Source organism: Phaethon aethereus, assembly GCF_964289735.1.
Source record: "Phaethon aethereus genome assembly, chromosome: 7".
NCBI classification, from domain to species: domain Eukaryota; kingdom Metazoa; phylum Chordata; class Aves; order Phaethontiformes; family Phaethontidae; genus Phaethon; species Phaethon aethereus.
Genome location: NC_138583.1, coordinates 4,230,394 through 4,247,301, shown reverse-complemented (window position 1 = coordinate 4,247,301; position 16,908 = coordinate 4,230,394). Strand labels below are relative to the sequence as shown.

The window sequence follows — 16,908 nt, the reverse complement described above, 5'->3', positions numbered from 1 at the left end:
CCAAAGTGAATCATTTTTGGGTGTGCTGCTATATCTTAGCAACTACTGTACTGGGGGAAAATTTCAACTTTGTGACTCAGTGGAGGGCTTAGGGAATATGAACTCTGAGCTGCTTTTTTTTCTATGTGTGGATATCCTGAAGCACATGGAGTGGGCTGTCTTTCTGGGAGTCAAATAATAACTAAAAGTTCATACAGGTCACTACCATAAGTTTTTATAAAGGTGCATTGCAGTCCTTAAGAATGCTGTTGAAAAAACTCTTGACAGCACTAAAGAAATGAAAAATGCTGTTTTATCAACACCTAAGAAGTAATGTCTATCTTCTGAAGTACAAAGTGTATTGATCCCATGAATTTTAGATGGAATGACCTTGAAGCTTAAACTCAGAGCACTGTTCCTACAACCTCATACTTCTTACTGCCCTCTTAAAGGAGGAAATTGGAGCTAAACAAGAATAAAAAGGTTTGAAGTGGGCCCTTCATTGATGTTTCCTAATATACACAGCCTGCCTTTGTCTTCTGGGCTATAAATAATATAAATAAATTGCACAGTGTTTTTGTCTTCCATAGTCCAAAATACTTTGGTTCTCTAAAGCTAATCAAAACATACCATGCTGTCATGTTGTGGATTTTAGAGATCATGTTGCCTTTGGTATAAACAGGATTGTGCTTAGAGTAAACGTTACTTTTCCACAAAGCACAGAAAGCTTAACAGATACTGCCAAGTTAATGGGATTGAAAACCTCTGGCATCCCTCTTTTTCTTTGATGGACACATCTCTTGATAAAAGGTGAACCAAAACTTTAAAGTCTGTTTGACGTTCAGCCTTTTTCTCGATGGGACAAATACAGAACTGTTACGAGAGGATCTGTTATTTTTTAACACTAAACTTGTATTTTTGTCATCTTTGTAGAAGTGACAGTGGTTTACCAAAACGGGTTACCTGTGATTTCTGTGAATCTTCCATCCCGGCGTGAACGTTGCCAGTTCACACTTAAACCGATTTCAGACTCCGTTGGTGTGTTCTTACAACAGCTGCAAGCAGAGGACAGAGGAATTGATCGGGTTGCAATCTATTCAGCAGGTACTGTTGTTCACAAACTTAATTGATATACTTGCTTGCCAGCTATTTTCATCCAGCCTTTCATTTTTTAAGTCTAAGTTTGTTACGGTGTGAGTTCTTTGACACTCCTGAACAAGTAGGTGGTAGAAATGCCATTCCTATAGTAAGAATATTCTTAACTATTCCTGTGTAGTCAGGTCTGCCAAGGAAATATGACTGTAGGAATGTTTTTCTCCTCCTTCACTCTAGTGCTTAGCTTATAGACATTAGTCCTAATGGAGATGTTTTTGGTGAGTTTTCCTACTGTGTAGTAGGAAAGATGCAACCTATGTAGAGGTTCTAATCAATTTGTAAGGAATTGCGTGTGGTACAAGGGAAACAGTATCTTAGCTATGAAAACTCAGTTGTTTTCTGTTTTGATGTCTTACTTCACTGTTTTGCTCAATTGCTATGTGTCTGCTAGGTACCAAAGCTCTGAAATGTTAGGATGTCTTATGAAAGAGCCATCAAAGCAGGTATTTCCTCAAAAGTCTCGGCCTGGGAGGGAGGTGTTTGCTAGGTTAGTGCTATTGGAGCTGTCTAATATCCGAGACTGAAATAATTCTCATGCCAGTGGGGACAGATGAGTGTTACTTAAGTAGATTATATGCAAAACATAGTAAAATATTTAAAGTGTGTGGAGTGAAGGGGACTGCTTTTTATAAGATGACCCCAAATACCACAAACTTAGAAAAGCAGCTGCATTCTTAGCTAGTATGTGCCATGTAAGGTCTCGCTAGAGACAGAGATGTAGATACTTCTATATATTTCTCTATGTAGGTATATACCTATATATATAGATATCTTCCTCTAGACAAAGGCTATTGTCTGTGGGGAAAATGTGGAAGTCAAACAACTGGATTTGGGGTGGCATTACAACTTGCTTAGCCACAGCTTGTTTCGGTACTTCGTTTCTACTGTTTAACGAGTTGTTTGTGTTTTGCCTTACAGATGGCACACGTGTTGCCTCCTCCACAGGCATAGATTTGCTACTGCTGGATGACTTCAAACTGATCATTAATGATGTCACATACCATGTTAGACCACCAAAGAGAGGTAAACCAGCCTGGTTCTGGTAAACATCAGAAATAAACTTCAGTATTCGGTTCCCTGCTTAATTGCAGCATGCTTTATTCACTTGTTCAAGAACATGAAGTGTTATTTCTAAGGGAAACCTTGCATTTTCTCATCCTGCCCTTGTGGTCTAATTTAGTGATACCCAAGTAATCAGAGTAGTCCGTGATGAAAAGCAAATGTTGATTCTGCTCAAAGCTGCTACCAGTCATAAGAGGAATAAATGAAGAAATGCAGTTTCTTTTAATTCCGAAGTTTTTCTGAATTTTCTTCTAATTACTGAAAAGTCATTTAATTTAACTGCTTCTGAAGTAGTACAATACAAAATGGGCATTAGACTGATACTGATATTATCTGATTTGGAAGAAGAAATCATTCCCTCACCTGACTGTTAACATTGTTTCTTTCTAAGTGTGGTACTTGGAATATTGCAAATAAATCTTGAAACCTTGTTGGCTAAAAAACAAATAAAAAAAAGCGAAATAAATGAGATGGCGCTCTTACAAGTTTACTAAGAATCAAATAGGGAGGGGAAACAAACCTATTTTGAATCAATAAGAAAATCCTTTTAAGTAATGGACTTTGGATGTGAAAACTTGCAAGGAGCTTTTGAAGACTCCAGAGTTACTGGTGGAGGCAGGAACTTGGTATTTTTATCTATTGTCTACTCTTTCTCCTAGGTGACTTCATAGGCTTTGAAAAGCACCGGGTTCTCCTGTGCCCATGCATACCTCTGAGGACTTAAACAAAAGGACCAGTTTTGGAAATGTTGCTCTGATTATTGCTTGGCTTACAGATGGTGGGGAGTTCTGTCTACCTTATTGCTCTGTTGTTGTTTAGGTACTAAACTCATGGGCAATAACATGAGGTTTGCAAGCAGTATTTTTTTAAAAGGAATTTTTGGCCCTGTAGACAGGAAAACAAATTGGGAAGGATTTATAACTTGACTTCCATGTCCAATTGATGTTATGGTGGTGGAAATGCCTTCCTCTATTTATCTGGATGTTTTCCCTAGTGTTTGGGCCTTCCTCTCTTCAAGGAAGATAATGAACAAATCATTTATAAGGCAAAAGCTGTGAGGGAACTATTAAGGTTCCTTTTACCATCTTGAGCAGCGTGAAAAAGACAACGTGCTAAAGGAAGCTGATCTATCAAAAATCAGGAGACTTGCCATATCTTTTGGGTCTGAGGCTGCGCAAGGTGGCTGACTTCTAGGAAGATCTGCTGATCTATGCTGTCTTCCTCTGTAGATGTAGTTAGCTTCCAAGGACCTTTTTGCAAGGAAAATAATAAAAATGTATTCTAGCATTTTATTTGCAATATAAAAATAAGGAGTAAAAAAGAAATTTCTGACTCGGGGAACTTTGTGCAGCCACTCGTCCTTAGTATGTGGGAGACTCTGGAAGTTGGGAGTGCAGCATTGGTGAGATGCCCTTTCTCCCTTATCTGTGGGTTAGAATGACCTCCACCAGAGATGTGTTTTTTCCAGTCTCCTTAAAAGCACTTTAACGGAAATCTCTCTAAATCACTGGATATCGCATACAGACAAAAAAGTTACTCTGCTCTCTTTCCCCACTGCTCTTGTCCCAAATGTGGTGTTTTGACGCACTTCTAAGACATTGTAGAGAAGTGGAGCGAGGATTTTGACTAGGTATCTCTTCCAACTGTTAGCCCCTGAGAGCAGGTGGTCTAGTGTGTAATTTTTAATTCAATTAAATGAGAATGTAAACGTGGTGTCTGTTACTGCACTGGAGAAATTGCTGTCCCAAGGTAAAGGCAATTAATACACCCCACTTACCTAATGTTTGAGAGCAAAGTCTGTGTTGGTGAGTCCGTGTGGTTTTGGTTAGCTCCCTTGTATGATATACCTGTTAGTGTGCTGGTAGGTGAGCTCGGGGATCACCTAGGTTACGTGAAATTGCTGCCTCTGATTCATTTGCCGAAGAGATTTCTATAGTTAGCTTGTATTAAAATGAATGTGTCTGTAAATAGACACTAAGATTAGTTCTGCTCAACTTTTCAGCTGTTGCTTTTCTGTTTTTATAAAATCGCCCTGTATATTTTGAAATGGAAGTGCCAGAACACTGTAATGTTAAATACTAAGTACTTTTTGATGATCATTTCAGTAGGAACACTTTTTTCTTCATAGGGGAACAGGAGCCCTTTAGCTGGTAGGGGGATGTGGTGTGCTTTTTGTATGCCTTGGCACAGACAGCTGAGTCATTTCTTTCCCTTGAGCTGCTAATGTTGAAATTTAGGCTGTTCGTAGCTTTTTATGCATTGGTAAGATCATATTTTGAGAAGATAACTTAAGGTACAAGCCCAAGGATGCTACAAAAATTAATTTTTAACAATGTATTTATTTGGCTAATGTCAAGAAGTTCTGCTGTAATTGGAAACCTGTTTGTTTTTTTTTTTTTTCATAAGCAGTGTGTAATACAATAGTCACAACTCTCTTAGAAATTGATTTTCTTGAGGAATCCTTTTTGTGTTGAAATGCAGGGATAAAGGCAGTTTCGGTTAGTGGCCCTGGTGTTGTGTCTATTTAAATACTGTCAGGGAGGATTTCAGTGCCCTGTAGGCAGCACAGCAGGGAGTTGCCCACAGAGTCTTGGGATAATGCTTCCTGGCACTGGTACTCAAAATAATTTATCATAAGACTGCATGTTCTGGGGCCACTAACCCAAGGTCTTTGGTTGCTGTCATCAATAACTATGGTTGCTGATGGTCTGGAGTCTGAATTTTGGCTATTCCTTGACAGCTGGTGTGATAGATCACAGTAGTTCAGTTGTTCTTCTGTCCTTAAGTCCTTTATATAAGTATATATAACAGAAGTAGCTGTTGATATCTGGCAAGCTAATACCATGTATCTCTTTCTTTGTCTTATCAAATTTTAGTAATATCCAATTACAAAGCCTGGTTTTCTTTTGAAGCAATTGTGTTGTCTTAGAGTGCTGGAGCTCTTCCAAAGGCTTCTTTGAGAAGATAGTTTCATGCGTTTCCTGTGCAGACTAATAGCAGTTTCTGCAGAGTATATAAGAAATTCTGTGGATGAATGTATGTAAAGCAGTCTCTTTTTTTCCTAGAGCTCTTAAGCCATGAAAACGCAACGACGCTGAACGATGTCAAGACGTTGGTTCAGCAGTTGTATACTGCCTTGTGTATTGAGGAGCACCAGCTGAACAAAGAGAAGGAGCTGATAGGGAGACTAGAGGAATTGAAGGAGCAACTAGCACCACTAGAAAAAGTGAGAAGTTTCTCTGTTGTACTTTACTTATTCTCTAAATGCAGCCTTAATTTATTTCAAGGTTTTAATTAGGTCCCTGGCATGCTTCAAATAGCGTTAAGATCACTGAAGCAGAAGAGGCACTAAGTGTCTACCGAACCATTGTCTGTTTCTGGATTCTGTGGAAGTATTTTGTGTCCTTGCTTTTCATAACTGGAAATGAGCTTGGTAGCAAATAAAGACTGGGGCTAATGCAACAGAACATCTCTGAACATAGAAAAATAATCAGCTTTGCAAGCTATCCAGAGCATGCTCAGAGTAAAATACGGATGATGGCAAGGTATGGATGGAAAAGAAGTCTCGATTTGTCTGTATGACTTAGACTCAAACCACTTAACATTTAATATAAATACAAGGTGTTATTTTTATATTCTCTCTTAATTATATTAATGTAATTATGCCTGAGGCATATATTCTTATCTCAAGGCACACATTCTTATCTCCTGCAGGTAAGGATGGAGCTCAGCAGGAAAGCAGAGAAGAGGACAACCTTCGTGTTGTGGGGAGGCTTGGCCTACATGGCCACACAGTTTGGGATTCTGGCCCGCCTAACCTGGTGGGAGTATTCTTGGGACATTATGGAACCGGTCACCTATTTCATCACCTATGGTAGTGCCATGGCAATGTATGCTTATTTCGTAATGACGCGCCAGGTAGGACCTGTTGTGCTGACATTGACATTTCAATAGAAGAATTGCTTTAAGCTCTATTCCCTAGAGAAATAACAAACTTGTGCCTATTAGAATCTATTTTACCCCTTTCTTACCCTGTCAGAACCTAGATGCCACTTGTTTTTTTACTGTCCTGGATCGTGGTATGTGGTTATAGGGTTTTCTGGTGGTGGTCATTGCTGATTTCCTGGTTGTTTAACCATAAATGCTCACGTATATCCTGTGATTGGCTACTTCAGCTATACAGGTTCATCTCCAGACAGGTGATGGTTTCTGCACACACACGTAGCCTCACACACATTGGCTTGCACTGGAGGCCTCCAAGTGCTGTCATTTATCAGCCCAAATAAACTACGGGTACATGGGTACCTACTTGAGTTTCAGGGAAGCACACCTTTCTGACACGAGATGCTGGCCTTTTTAAAGAGACAAGAGAAGTTTAGGGATTGTATTGGAAATGCTTTTGTCTAGGTATTCTGTGGATCTGGACTCTCTTCTAGATGAAGCAGATCTACTTGAATGCTTGCCCCTTGATGCAATTCCAGATCTGTTGGCTTTCAGGCTCAGTCTTTTAAAGACTAGATGTGCTCCAGTTATGGAAAATCTTCGCATGAGGCGGAGCCGTGCTTCTCTAGATCCTTGTAGTTGTGACAGACTGTCTGGATTTCCAGTACATGGTTTCTCTCGGCACTCCCATTCAAACTTCATAATCCCCCCTAAATAATGAAGAGGGGCTCAAAGAGTCTCTGCTGCCCCAAGACCACCAGAACAGATGCTGTGGGTGTTCTAGTGTGGTGTCCCAGCAGTCTGTCAGCCACATCATTTCAGCGGCTGAAGACACACATGCCCCTGTTAGGGCTCCTGCTATAGTTTCTGCCAAGTGCGGTTGCAACTTTGGCTGTGTTTGAACTCTGATGTTTTAATCGAGTCATCCATATAAACTAGTACTTCTGCTAGAGTTAAAATCTCAGTGTTTCAAGCATGGCTTGACTCTGAATCCAGCTTTTCTCCACCTGACAGCCCTGATCATTAGATGGCTACCAGACACAGAGCCTGTGTGATGTTCCAGTGCAAGGCAGAGTTTACTTCAGCAGGCAGACCTGTGCATTGTAGAGTCTATGTGGGATTTGGCGTGAACAGCTTTGCTGCTCCGAGTTATCCACGCTCTCTAAAAAGCTGTGACTTCTTGCAGTAGAGTATCCCTGGCAAAAGCTGTGGTATTGGATGCTTGTTCTTGCTTGTGTAGCTTGGTTGAGAGATGAACTCATGAGTGACTATTGTTGCTTTAATTAGCCATTGTGTGTTTATGACCTTAAGAAAAAGAGGGTAAGGGCCATCCTACAAGGGCTTTCTTCTGGTGTTTATAGCTTTTTTTTTTTTCCCCTCTCCCTTTCTCCCCACAAGCTTCTCAGATTGGAATGCTGAAATGTGTTAGTTTTTTCTCTCTGCACAGAAGGATTCACACATTCGGGACAGGAGGGAGGTGATGGTAACTCACTGCTGGAGTGTAACATACTAGTAGAGAAGCAAATGCCTGACTGTACTGGGTCTGGCTGGGATGGAGTTAATGTTCTTCATAGCAGCTGGTATGGTGCTGTGGTTTGGATTTGTGACCAAAACAGTCTTGATAACACACCAATGTTTTTGCTGTTGCTGAACAGTGCTTGCACAGCATCAAGGCTGCCTCTGTTTCTCTTCCTTCCTCCACCCCCCCCAGGAGTACACTAGGAGTGGGTGAGGTGGTGTGAGCGGACACAGCCAGGACACCTGACCTGAACTGACCAAAGAGATATTCCATACCATAGAATGTCATGTTCAGCAATAAACTGGGGGGGGAGTTGCTTGGAGACTGGCTGGGCATTGGTCTGCTGGTGGGAGGTGGTGAGTGATTGCTTTTGCATCACTCTTACTTCTTTTTTCTCTTCACTTACTAAACTGTCTTTATCCTGACTTGCAAGTGAAGAATTTAATAAGTTTTTCTTCGTTGTTGCCCTTTTGATTCTCTTCCCCCATGCAGCTGCAGGGGAATGAGTGAGTGACTGACTGGGTGGGGACTTAGCTGCTGGCTGGGGTCACCCCAGCACACTGGGTGCAGTTAGACAGTGCTGTCTGGTTTCGTGCCTTTGCTGACAGAAACTAGTCATCCTCCCAAAACACCCCGGATAAATACTAATGTGCTAGTGGTATCTTGTGTTGCATCCTGTTGATGTTTTATTCCTATCTTCTCTTTTTTCTTTTTAGGAATATGTTTATCCAGATGCCAGAGACAGACAGTACTTATTATTTTTCCATAAAGGAGCCAAAAAGACACGATTTGATCTAGAGAAATACAATCAACTTAAGGATGCAATTGCTCAGGTAACAAGAATTTTTCAAGGAATAAGACAAAGAAATTATTGCTTGCTAGTTCTTAGCTGTTAGTAATAGATGCACCTCAAACGACAATGAATGTATTTTAACTTTTCAGCTCATTTTCCTGTCACAGCCCCAGTGCAATCACTGAATGGGCTTTGATGTGCCCAGGAATAGAACTGCTGGATGTGTAAATCAACACAAAATGGTTGCCTGTATCTATCTGTAAGGGCCTTTTAGAAACTGCTGGCAAATCTTGAGTTGCTTCAGGCACTTTGCCTCAGAGGAGCCTAATTCAAGACTTCCTTCCTTCTCAGCTCCTACACACCAGATGGATTTAGTGAGGAAAGAAGATTTGCATCCATTCAGTTCATGTCTTCCTGACATAGTGCTTCAGTGCACTGGGTTGCAGTCCTGGAAAATAATGTACAAAAAATTCAGCTGCGTTGTTAGAAGCAAAGGTGGCAGATTTCTCTTATTCAGGAGACACACCCTTTTGGCACACTGCCCGCATTGTGAGATCTCTTCAACAAAGAATTTGGGTAGAGATGTTTTCTCGAGTTTCTGAGAGCCTTTCTGCAGCAGAGCTGCCATGTTCTCTTTCACTGCCATGTATCATTCTCTGTTCATTCCTAGGCTCTGGAAATGACAGTGTAGGATATGCAGGGCAAGATGTCTTCTCCCCCTGCCTTGAAGAGGCAGCTGCGCAAGCAGTAGAGCGAGGTCAGGGCTAGGCACTCTTGGTTTCATGAGAAAACCCAGAGGTCTTTTTATACCTTTTTTTGGCTCCCTTTCAGGATGACAAAACAAGGAAACATGGAAAAGCTTTCTGTTCTGTAAAGGAGAAAGGTATTGGGGAAGGTGTATTGAGAGCTTGTTCTTTATTATGTGTCTCTTTCTTTTAGGCAGAATTGGACCTTAAGAGGCTTCGAGACCCACTGCAGGTTCACCTGCCCATCCAGCAAATTGATGAAAAGGACTGATCATCAAAGAAGCTCTGAACCCTGGCAAAAAAACTGTTCATAGCTCTTGCCTTTTTAATTAAAGTGTTGCAGGTGGAAGCTGGGAGGTGGTGTGGGGGTGGAGGGTTTTTAACTTTAATCAAGACAAAGGACCTTGGGGGAGATCTCTTAAATCTGAAGCTGGGACATTGTGGAATGTTAGTTCTGAGAAGGGCTTGGCAAATAGTCACATATAAAACCTGTCTGAATGGCAATTGTGTACAAATACAGGATTGGGAGGGGTTAATGAAAAGAATGTAATGCTGGGGTGTAGGGGTGTTATCTTCTGGCTTTGCAGGGTCTGCTTCTTGATAAAGCACCAGCAGCCTGCTCAGCTTTTTAAATTTTCCTTTACCTGATTCAGATTTCTCTTTTTCTCTCTCTCTCAAAAAAAAAAAAAAAACCCACCAAAAAAACCCCACAAAAAACCCCAACTAAACAGAACAAAGAATTCAAGCCACCTGGAGCTATGGCTGGTGATCAGAACTTGCACTCCACCGCCATTAACACGCACACCTCTGGTCAGACCTGGTCTCTTTTACAAAGTTACTACAGGACTGCTTTCTACTGGAAAACCGTGAGCTTCCCCTTCCCAGCCCACCCCATGTGCTCCACTGACTTCCCCCTTTGCTTATTTGTAGCACAGATTGGTTGTAGCCAAGTGAGAGAAGGAATGAGTTTCCTTCTGGATGTTTGCTAATTGATATTTTTGGATTATTCCATAAGAACTATATAAACTTTGTGTCCCAATGCCCTTGAGCTCCTTCTAGAAATCAATGGCAGCATTGCATGAGAGGTTTTTTATATTCAGTCTTAAGGGAGGGAGATTACCCTCTCCCTACCCCAAATCTGATAGCCACCTGGACTATGAAATTATGAAGACTTAAAGGATTATCAAACTGTTGCAGAATCATGACTCCTGCTTAAATGAACAGTTTTGGAACATGGAGTAATTAAGCTTGATCTTTGATTGCTTGTGTAATGGGATAAAAGGTCTTGTATATGGCCAAAGCATTTTCCTTGTCCAGAGGCGTTTTGAAGGCCTGGGGCTCTTACAGTGCAAGACACAGAACTACTTCAGTTCTCTAGCACTTTCCCCTACTTAAGTAGCTTTAAATGAACTTTGTGCCCACAGGTCAAAATTTCTTAGGAGTGGCTAATGACATCTCTTGTTCTTAGCTAAAAGAAATAGAGGAAGGAAGGTCAACCCATTGCCCTCTCCTCTAGCCAAGGCTGGCTGATTCCTAGGCAGATAAAACATCTCTTCATTCAAAGCAGGTCAGTCTGTTTTAGCATCCTGCTGATAAATACTGTGTAGGCAGGATGAAGGTGGGAGAAGGGCACTAAGCTTTATATACAGAAAAGCTGGCTGCTTTTTTTTTGATATTTCACTGCTCCTCACTGTGTCATGGAAAGAGGCTTCTGGGTTTTTTGGAGAACCATGTTTTAAGAAAAATAGGAAAGAAACAAATCAGTATTAACTAGATGCCAGGTGCCTTGCAGATGTGGAAACACAGCTGGGATTGCTGCCTATTCTCACTCAATGGCATGTTGGACCGAATGGGTGCATGTTTATAGTTTGTTGGGTTTTTTTCCCCTTCCCCTTTTCCTCTGTCTTTCAATTTAATTACATTGTGTGACTATTTTTTATCTGTTTTATCCTGTTTGTGTGGTGAGTTTTAAAGGGAAAAAAAAAGAACATGATCCTGTAGCTGAATCCTTGGTGTGTGTTTGGGATGAGGGAGGGAGCATGGAGAAAAGTCCTTCTTTAAAAAAAAAAAAGAAACAAAACTGAACATGTGTAAAATCCTGTATCATTTATGAAATATGTATAAAAGAGCAATGTACTTCTGGAACAATAAATAACTATTCAATTTTTGAATTGGTGCTCTTGAATAACATTATTTTGCCCAGCTGAAAAGATAGTATTGTATGTGTGGCAGCTGTCTCCTGAGTTCCCTCCGTTTCTTTTTGTTTAGGTTGTTTCTTCTTGACCTTACATCACCGAGGCTGTGGTGATGCAGATAGTAGCTTTCCTGAAGAAGCTCGGATGGAGATCTTGCTGCCATGCCTAGCTGCATAACACAGAGCAACTGCTCGGGAGCAGTTGATGTGGTGAGGTAGAGATGTTCGGTCTAACAAAGATCTGCCTTTGTTTGACCAGCATAGTAGCTCCATGTGGATGTTGACAAAAACTGGAGATGTGTGGCAGGTTGCAGTATAATATGGGTGTGTAATGCCCAGCAACCTAAACTGTACTGAGTGATGTCAGTGTATTTTTATATTGCATTCAACTGCTTTTTTGGAGGAAAACGGAAGTTTTAAGCCTCTGTTACTTTCTTTGTGGGCCCTCGAATGGCTGTGGCTTGATTTGTCATGATGATGTACTGTTCGTTCATTAACTTTAGGAATCAGTAGACTGTACTTTGTCCTGACTTTATGAGGTGTTAAGATGAGATGTTTGGTGCCAGAAGATTTTTTTTTTTTATCATGTCCATTGACTGTAAAAAAGAAAAAAAAGTCCATGGTTGACCAGTTTTAAAAACGGCTACCTCTTGTGATTTTGAAGTCAGAGAGGAGGGGCTGGAAGCTGTTTTTTGTTGTGAACTTACCTTTAATCACTGTTGAAATTTAGTTCAGCAGTGCTGACAAACTCTTCCTCCAAGCAGCCCTTAGTCTGCTGCTGTGTACAGATGAGCTGCTGCCCTCCCTAGACAAATTGCTTGGAATAGTTGCATAAAAAGTCATTCATTTTGGTATCCAGAAGAACTGAAGACTTTGACATCTAGCACCACAATCGCTATTTTGGAAGCAAGAAAATGCTGTGACAAAATTGTTCCTCTGTGTGCTGTAATGTTGTTCTAGACACTATGTAGGAAAAGGAGTAAAATAAGATCCTCTAATTGTAACCTGAATTACGGGCTGTCCGGTGGGTCTTGTTAGCCTGAACCCTTGGAAAATTGTGCTCTCGCTCCTCTCCGCACCACCAGTGCACACACTGTCTCTGCCAGGGGTGGATGACATGCCACGAACCTCAAACTCAAATCTCAGTGCTTCTGCTTTTGTTGCCCTTGAATGCCAAGGTTGAAGGGAAGGGTGATGGTTGTTTGCTCTCCTGATACACACACACACTGTTGTATATCGACATCAGCAAACTCTCTTGCAGTAGCTGTTTCATACTTAGGAGCCAGGCAGGTAATAGGGTCCTGTCCCACTGGCAGCACTTTTAAGAGCAGGTAATGCTGCCTGAATCTTAATGTAACACTGCATTCTTAAGACTGTGAAGGATAAGCAGCAGTGTACTCTGCACTGTTCAGATGCTGCTTTTTCTACCAATTTTGTTACTTGCTTCCTTAACTTCTCTTCCCTCTCTTTTTGTGAGAGAGCTTTCAAATAAACATGTCAAGTTCCAAATCATCTGGAGAAATGTATTAGGTTCCCTTTCTGCCATGCCTGTGAGGCTCTACCTTGCAAGCCTCTCCAGGGGGAGGTGTTTGTGGCTCCTTTTTTCCTGAAGAGCAAAAAAGAAACCCTTTTTCTTTCTTCCTGTAACCCTTCCTACCTCGCAGTGATGATGATCACCTTGCTGCAAGTTCTTACACTGCTGTTTTGTCTCTAATAGGGGTTTGCATGATGCTCTGAAGCTGCCGTTGGCTGTCAGATCATGGCATTATGTCTAAGTTGCCCTGTCTTTCTCAGCAGAGCAATTTCTTTGATCTCCTGTCTGGTTTTCTTGCGGAGTTGTAAATGCAGGCTGCTTTCCTCTGTGCTGCATTGTATGACTTTTATTTACACATAGGAAGGAGCTTTTTCTACCTATTCTAAGAGATTGCTGTTATTCCCCTTAGAAATAAAACAGATTTTTTTTTTTATACTGACACTAGAGTGTGAGAAGTAAAATACACTGCAAGTTTGATTTCCATGCCTGTATCTAAGCCCTGAAGTGTGGGAGAAGCTGCTGTTACAGTGTGTCATTGTGGCTCTGTGAACTTGTCAAAGATGGGTCCTATTCCTGTTTCTGCCTCTGACCAGTTTCACACTTGTGGGTATGCTGTCTGTACCTGAATTCTTCCATCTAGAAATTTGGGATTGTGGGAAATACACTGGTTTCTGTAGGACCTGTGGAAAAACACTCTCAAAACACCAAGTTCTGCATCACAGAGCTCCACTAAGGGAAAGGAAATAATTGCTACTCTTTACTAGAAATTACGTACTTGTCTGATTTTAATGGGGTCTTGGTGTTTTACTTGTTGTTGTGTTGACTTTGCGCATACTTCAGCAAACTCGTGTTCACTCCTAGATCTCAGCAGCCCTTCCCATTGGCAGCATGTCCTGGGACAAGTTATTTACAGAAACAAGGTCTATCTCTAAGACCTTGACCTTCATGCAATCCATCTCAGCAGCCTGTCAAGGCTTATTGTGAACATACATCCTCAAATCAATCGCAGACAGGGATCCTGTCGTGTGTGTTGGGTTCTACTCTCTCTCAGCGGCAGGAAGCACTGATTAGCTCTTCCGCCTGCTCCTTCTAGTTGGGCTGCAGGAGTTACTCCTGCACCAAGAGCTGTTCTTCACTCGCCTCGCGTTCATCAAATGGTGGTGTGTCTTGAGAGGTGGCTCTGATAAAGACAAGGCCGGTTTCAGCAAACACCAGAGCGTCTTTATTCAGTAGTCCATTACAAAGAGCATGAGGCTTTCCAGCCTATCCAATGCTTTGAAGAATTTGAGTTCCTTGTGTAATCTGGGAGGGGCGAGAAGTGTGGTTACCATCTGCAAAATTAGCATCCTTTCTTGCGTTAAGAATAGACATACCTAGGCTTAGCAGCAGGCTTAGAAGATCCTGTCTCTTGGGCACCAAAATAAAATTCCAGCCCTCTATTTTAATATTGCCTTCCCTCTTCATATCTTTTAACCCATACTGATGACTACTTTTAAGAAATACTAACTTGATCCTGATTCTTCTTGCTCCTTGGGAAGTCAGGCTCACTCATCTTTGGAGTGGGGAAGTGGAGGTCAGGAACAGCAGATTTACCAGATCTGCCTAGAGAGTGCAGGCCCTACAGGATCTCAAGTAGTCCTTTGGAATAGTACCTGTTCTCCCAGAAGGGTTTGTTTACAGGAGGAGTTTCTGATTTGGGTTCTGTCCTGTCATCCCCTCCCTCCCCCTTCTTGGGAATAGGTGCTCCAGCTCACTGAGGCATAGATTTGCAGTGGCCTACCCTAATACAGGCTACTATCGTTTAGGGGGCAAACTGGAACTGTGCCTGTTACCCAAATTAACCTGCAAAGCTAAGAGAAAGTGCTGAAGGAAGGGTTGCCTCTGCTGATGCTTCTTCTAGAAGGCTGAGATGGTCTTTGTCTTTCCTGTGCGTCCCAAAAACATTTAGAGGCAGCACATGGAATCTTGTCCAGCTTTAGACTGTTTCCTTGAACTAGATAGTTGCAGTGATTTTGGGATAGTGGTATATCTGGCTTTAATCCCTTTTGGAGAACTTGGTAGGGCCTGTTTGTGACACCTTTGAGGCTCAAAACTGCAATGGTGCAGTTCATTTCTCTGTTAATTGTTAGTTGTCAATCACTTATATATAACTGTTAAAACTTCACTAGTGTTGGGCCCAATATACCACCTACAAAAAGAAAAGCAGCTGGTAATGAAATGGTTCAGAGAAATATATATGCCTATAACAAATAGAAAATTCAATTTGAGCTTGTCTGTTTTATTTCTCCAGGATCTCAAATATGAATCAATCTCTCAATGAAAATGGCAAAATACAGCTTCCTGTGGTTTGCTGTTGTAGTATTCCCTGTTCCATTTTAGTTTCTTTTCTGGGAATTCACGTAGTCACCTTTTGAGGGTTATCTGCCTTGCAAGCTCTGCACAGTGAATTTGTTCTCCTTTTCTGTTGTTGAAGAAACTTTTCTGGTATTGCACAGCTGTCAGCATGATATAGTCACGAAGTTTTGGGGGTTTATTTTTTTGGTGGTGGTGGAAGCAATGATAGTCATTTATAAAGGTTCTCTTGTTGTTCCCTAGAATCATTCATCACAGAAAAAGACTCCTTTGCTGGGATGGAGCAGCGTGGCATGTTGCACTTCGCTGCCAGGGGAACACCCAGGCAGAGAGAGGCCACTGAGAACTTTCTATAAAGTACAATTTCTACAAAGCAGGCAAGCTCAATATGAAAATAATGGGGACATTTTTTTCCTACTCTGGTATTTGAAGCTAGCACATCAACCTTGACGTTATTCCTTATGCTAGCCTGCTGCAGAAATGCAAGGTGCAGAAGAAATGGGGAAATGTCTACACCTGCTTGATTGTGCAATTACTGTAGGTTTAGCTGTACTCCTTACTGATGGAGAGCTTTTTGCCTGCAGGTGATTTCCTGGAGGACAACTCTGTGACCATTGTTCATAAGCAGGGAGGGACATGTGTGTATGTACGTAAGTCTTTACATCTATTCTCTATAGTAAGAACTACAGTTGGTGGGATTGGGAGGGAAGATCCCTTTCTTCTTGTTCGTGTTGTCCTTGGTATCTCTTGCTGATAGTCGTGGTGCTCAGTTTGTTTTAGCAGAGAACAGATTTCGGTGCGCTGCATCTCATCTACAGCCAGAGCACATGGTTATGACCTGGAGCTCAACCTAGTTCGGTTTGAACCGGTAAGGCAGATGTTCTTCGCTACTCAGTTTTGGATGGAAGTTAATTCAATACTGTTGGGTTTCTTGGTTGTTGGTTTAGTTTTGGGTTTTGGTGGTGTTTTGTTGGGAGGTTTTTTGGTTTTTTTTTTAAGACTGAGATCATAAGAGTACTGCAAAAAAAAAAAAAGTCTTTAATTGCCTTATTTGATAATCTCGCTGCAATGGTTGGGTTATGTGACCAGGAGTGGAAAGGGTCTTTGTAGCATAGGAATAGCTTATTTCCCTGTGAAATAGCAGTCCCTTCACTTTAACTGATGTTCCTATTTTAGCTCTGCTCCAAGCACTCATCTGCAATCTCTACTCGGAAGGATTGGTTCTCCTTTGGCCATTATTTCCTGCAGTTAAGGCTCTCTGGCTGCTGTTTTTTGCCTGTGGGGAGCCACAAAGTCATATGACTTGTGGAAGGAGCAGAGATAACAGCAAGCACCCATCTGTTCTTCTTTTCCATCCCTTCGGGATGTCCGGGTGTCCCCTGGTTAGAATTCTTCTCCAGATAAGATAGTGGAGGTGTCACTGTGGGGCAGTCAGGTCAGAAAACAATAGTGGGTTGAGTCCAAAAAACAAGATTGATCAGTAAGTACATCTCTGTTGTCAATAAGGGGCAGAGCTGCTGCTCTGTGGAGGTCAAGGCTGGAGCTGTACCCCACATCCCTTCAGCCTCTTCCTCTGACAAACTTCCAGGAGAGCTATCACACTTGCTCTTCAGAAAGCTTGGGGTCAGAAGC

The 16,908-nt window shown here is 41.7% G+C and overlaps 1 protein-coding gene across 1 annotated transcript in view; it reads left to right on the top strand.

The window, feature by feature from the left end:
- MCU (mitochondrial calcium uniporter) overlaps positions 1-10,227 on the top strand; it is a gene marked incomplete at its 5' end in the record, with an annotated part of 95,355 nt that extends 85,128 nt beyond the window's left edge. The window contains 6 exons of the mRNA XM_082002174.1: positions 913-1,083; positions 2,053-2,157; positions 5,262-5,422; positions 5,911-6,114; positions 8,374-8,490; positions 9,390-10,227. Coding sequence (XP_081858300.1) covers positions 913-1,083; positions 2,053-2,157; positions 5,262-5,422; positions 5,911-6,114; positions 8,374-8,490; positions 9,390-9,467 — 836 coding nt within the window. The 3' untranslated portion in view covers positions 9,468-10,227. The remainder of the gene's footprint in view (positions 1-912; positions 1,084-2,052; positions 2,158-5,261; positions 5,423-5,910; positions 6,115-8,373; positions 8,491-9,389) is intronic.
- Between the last annotated feature and the right edge of the window lie 6,681 nt (positions 10,228-16,908).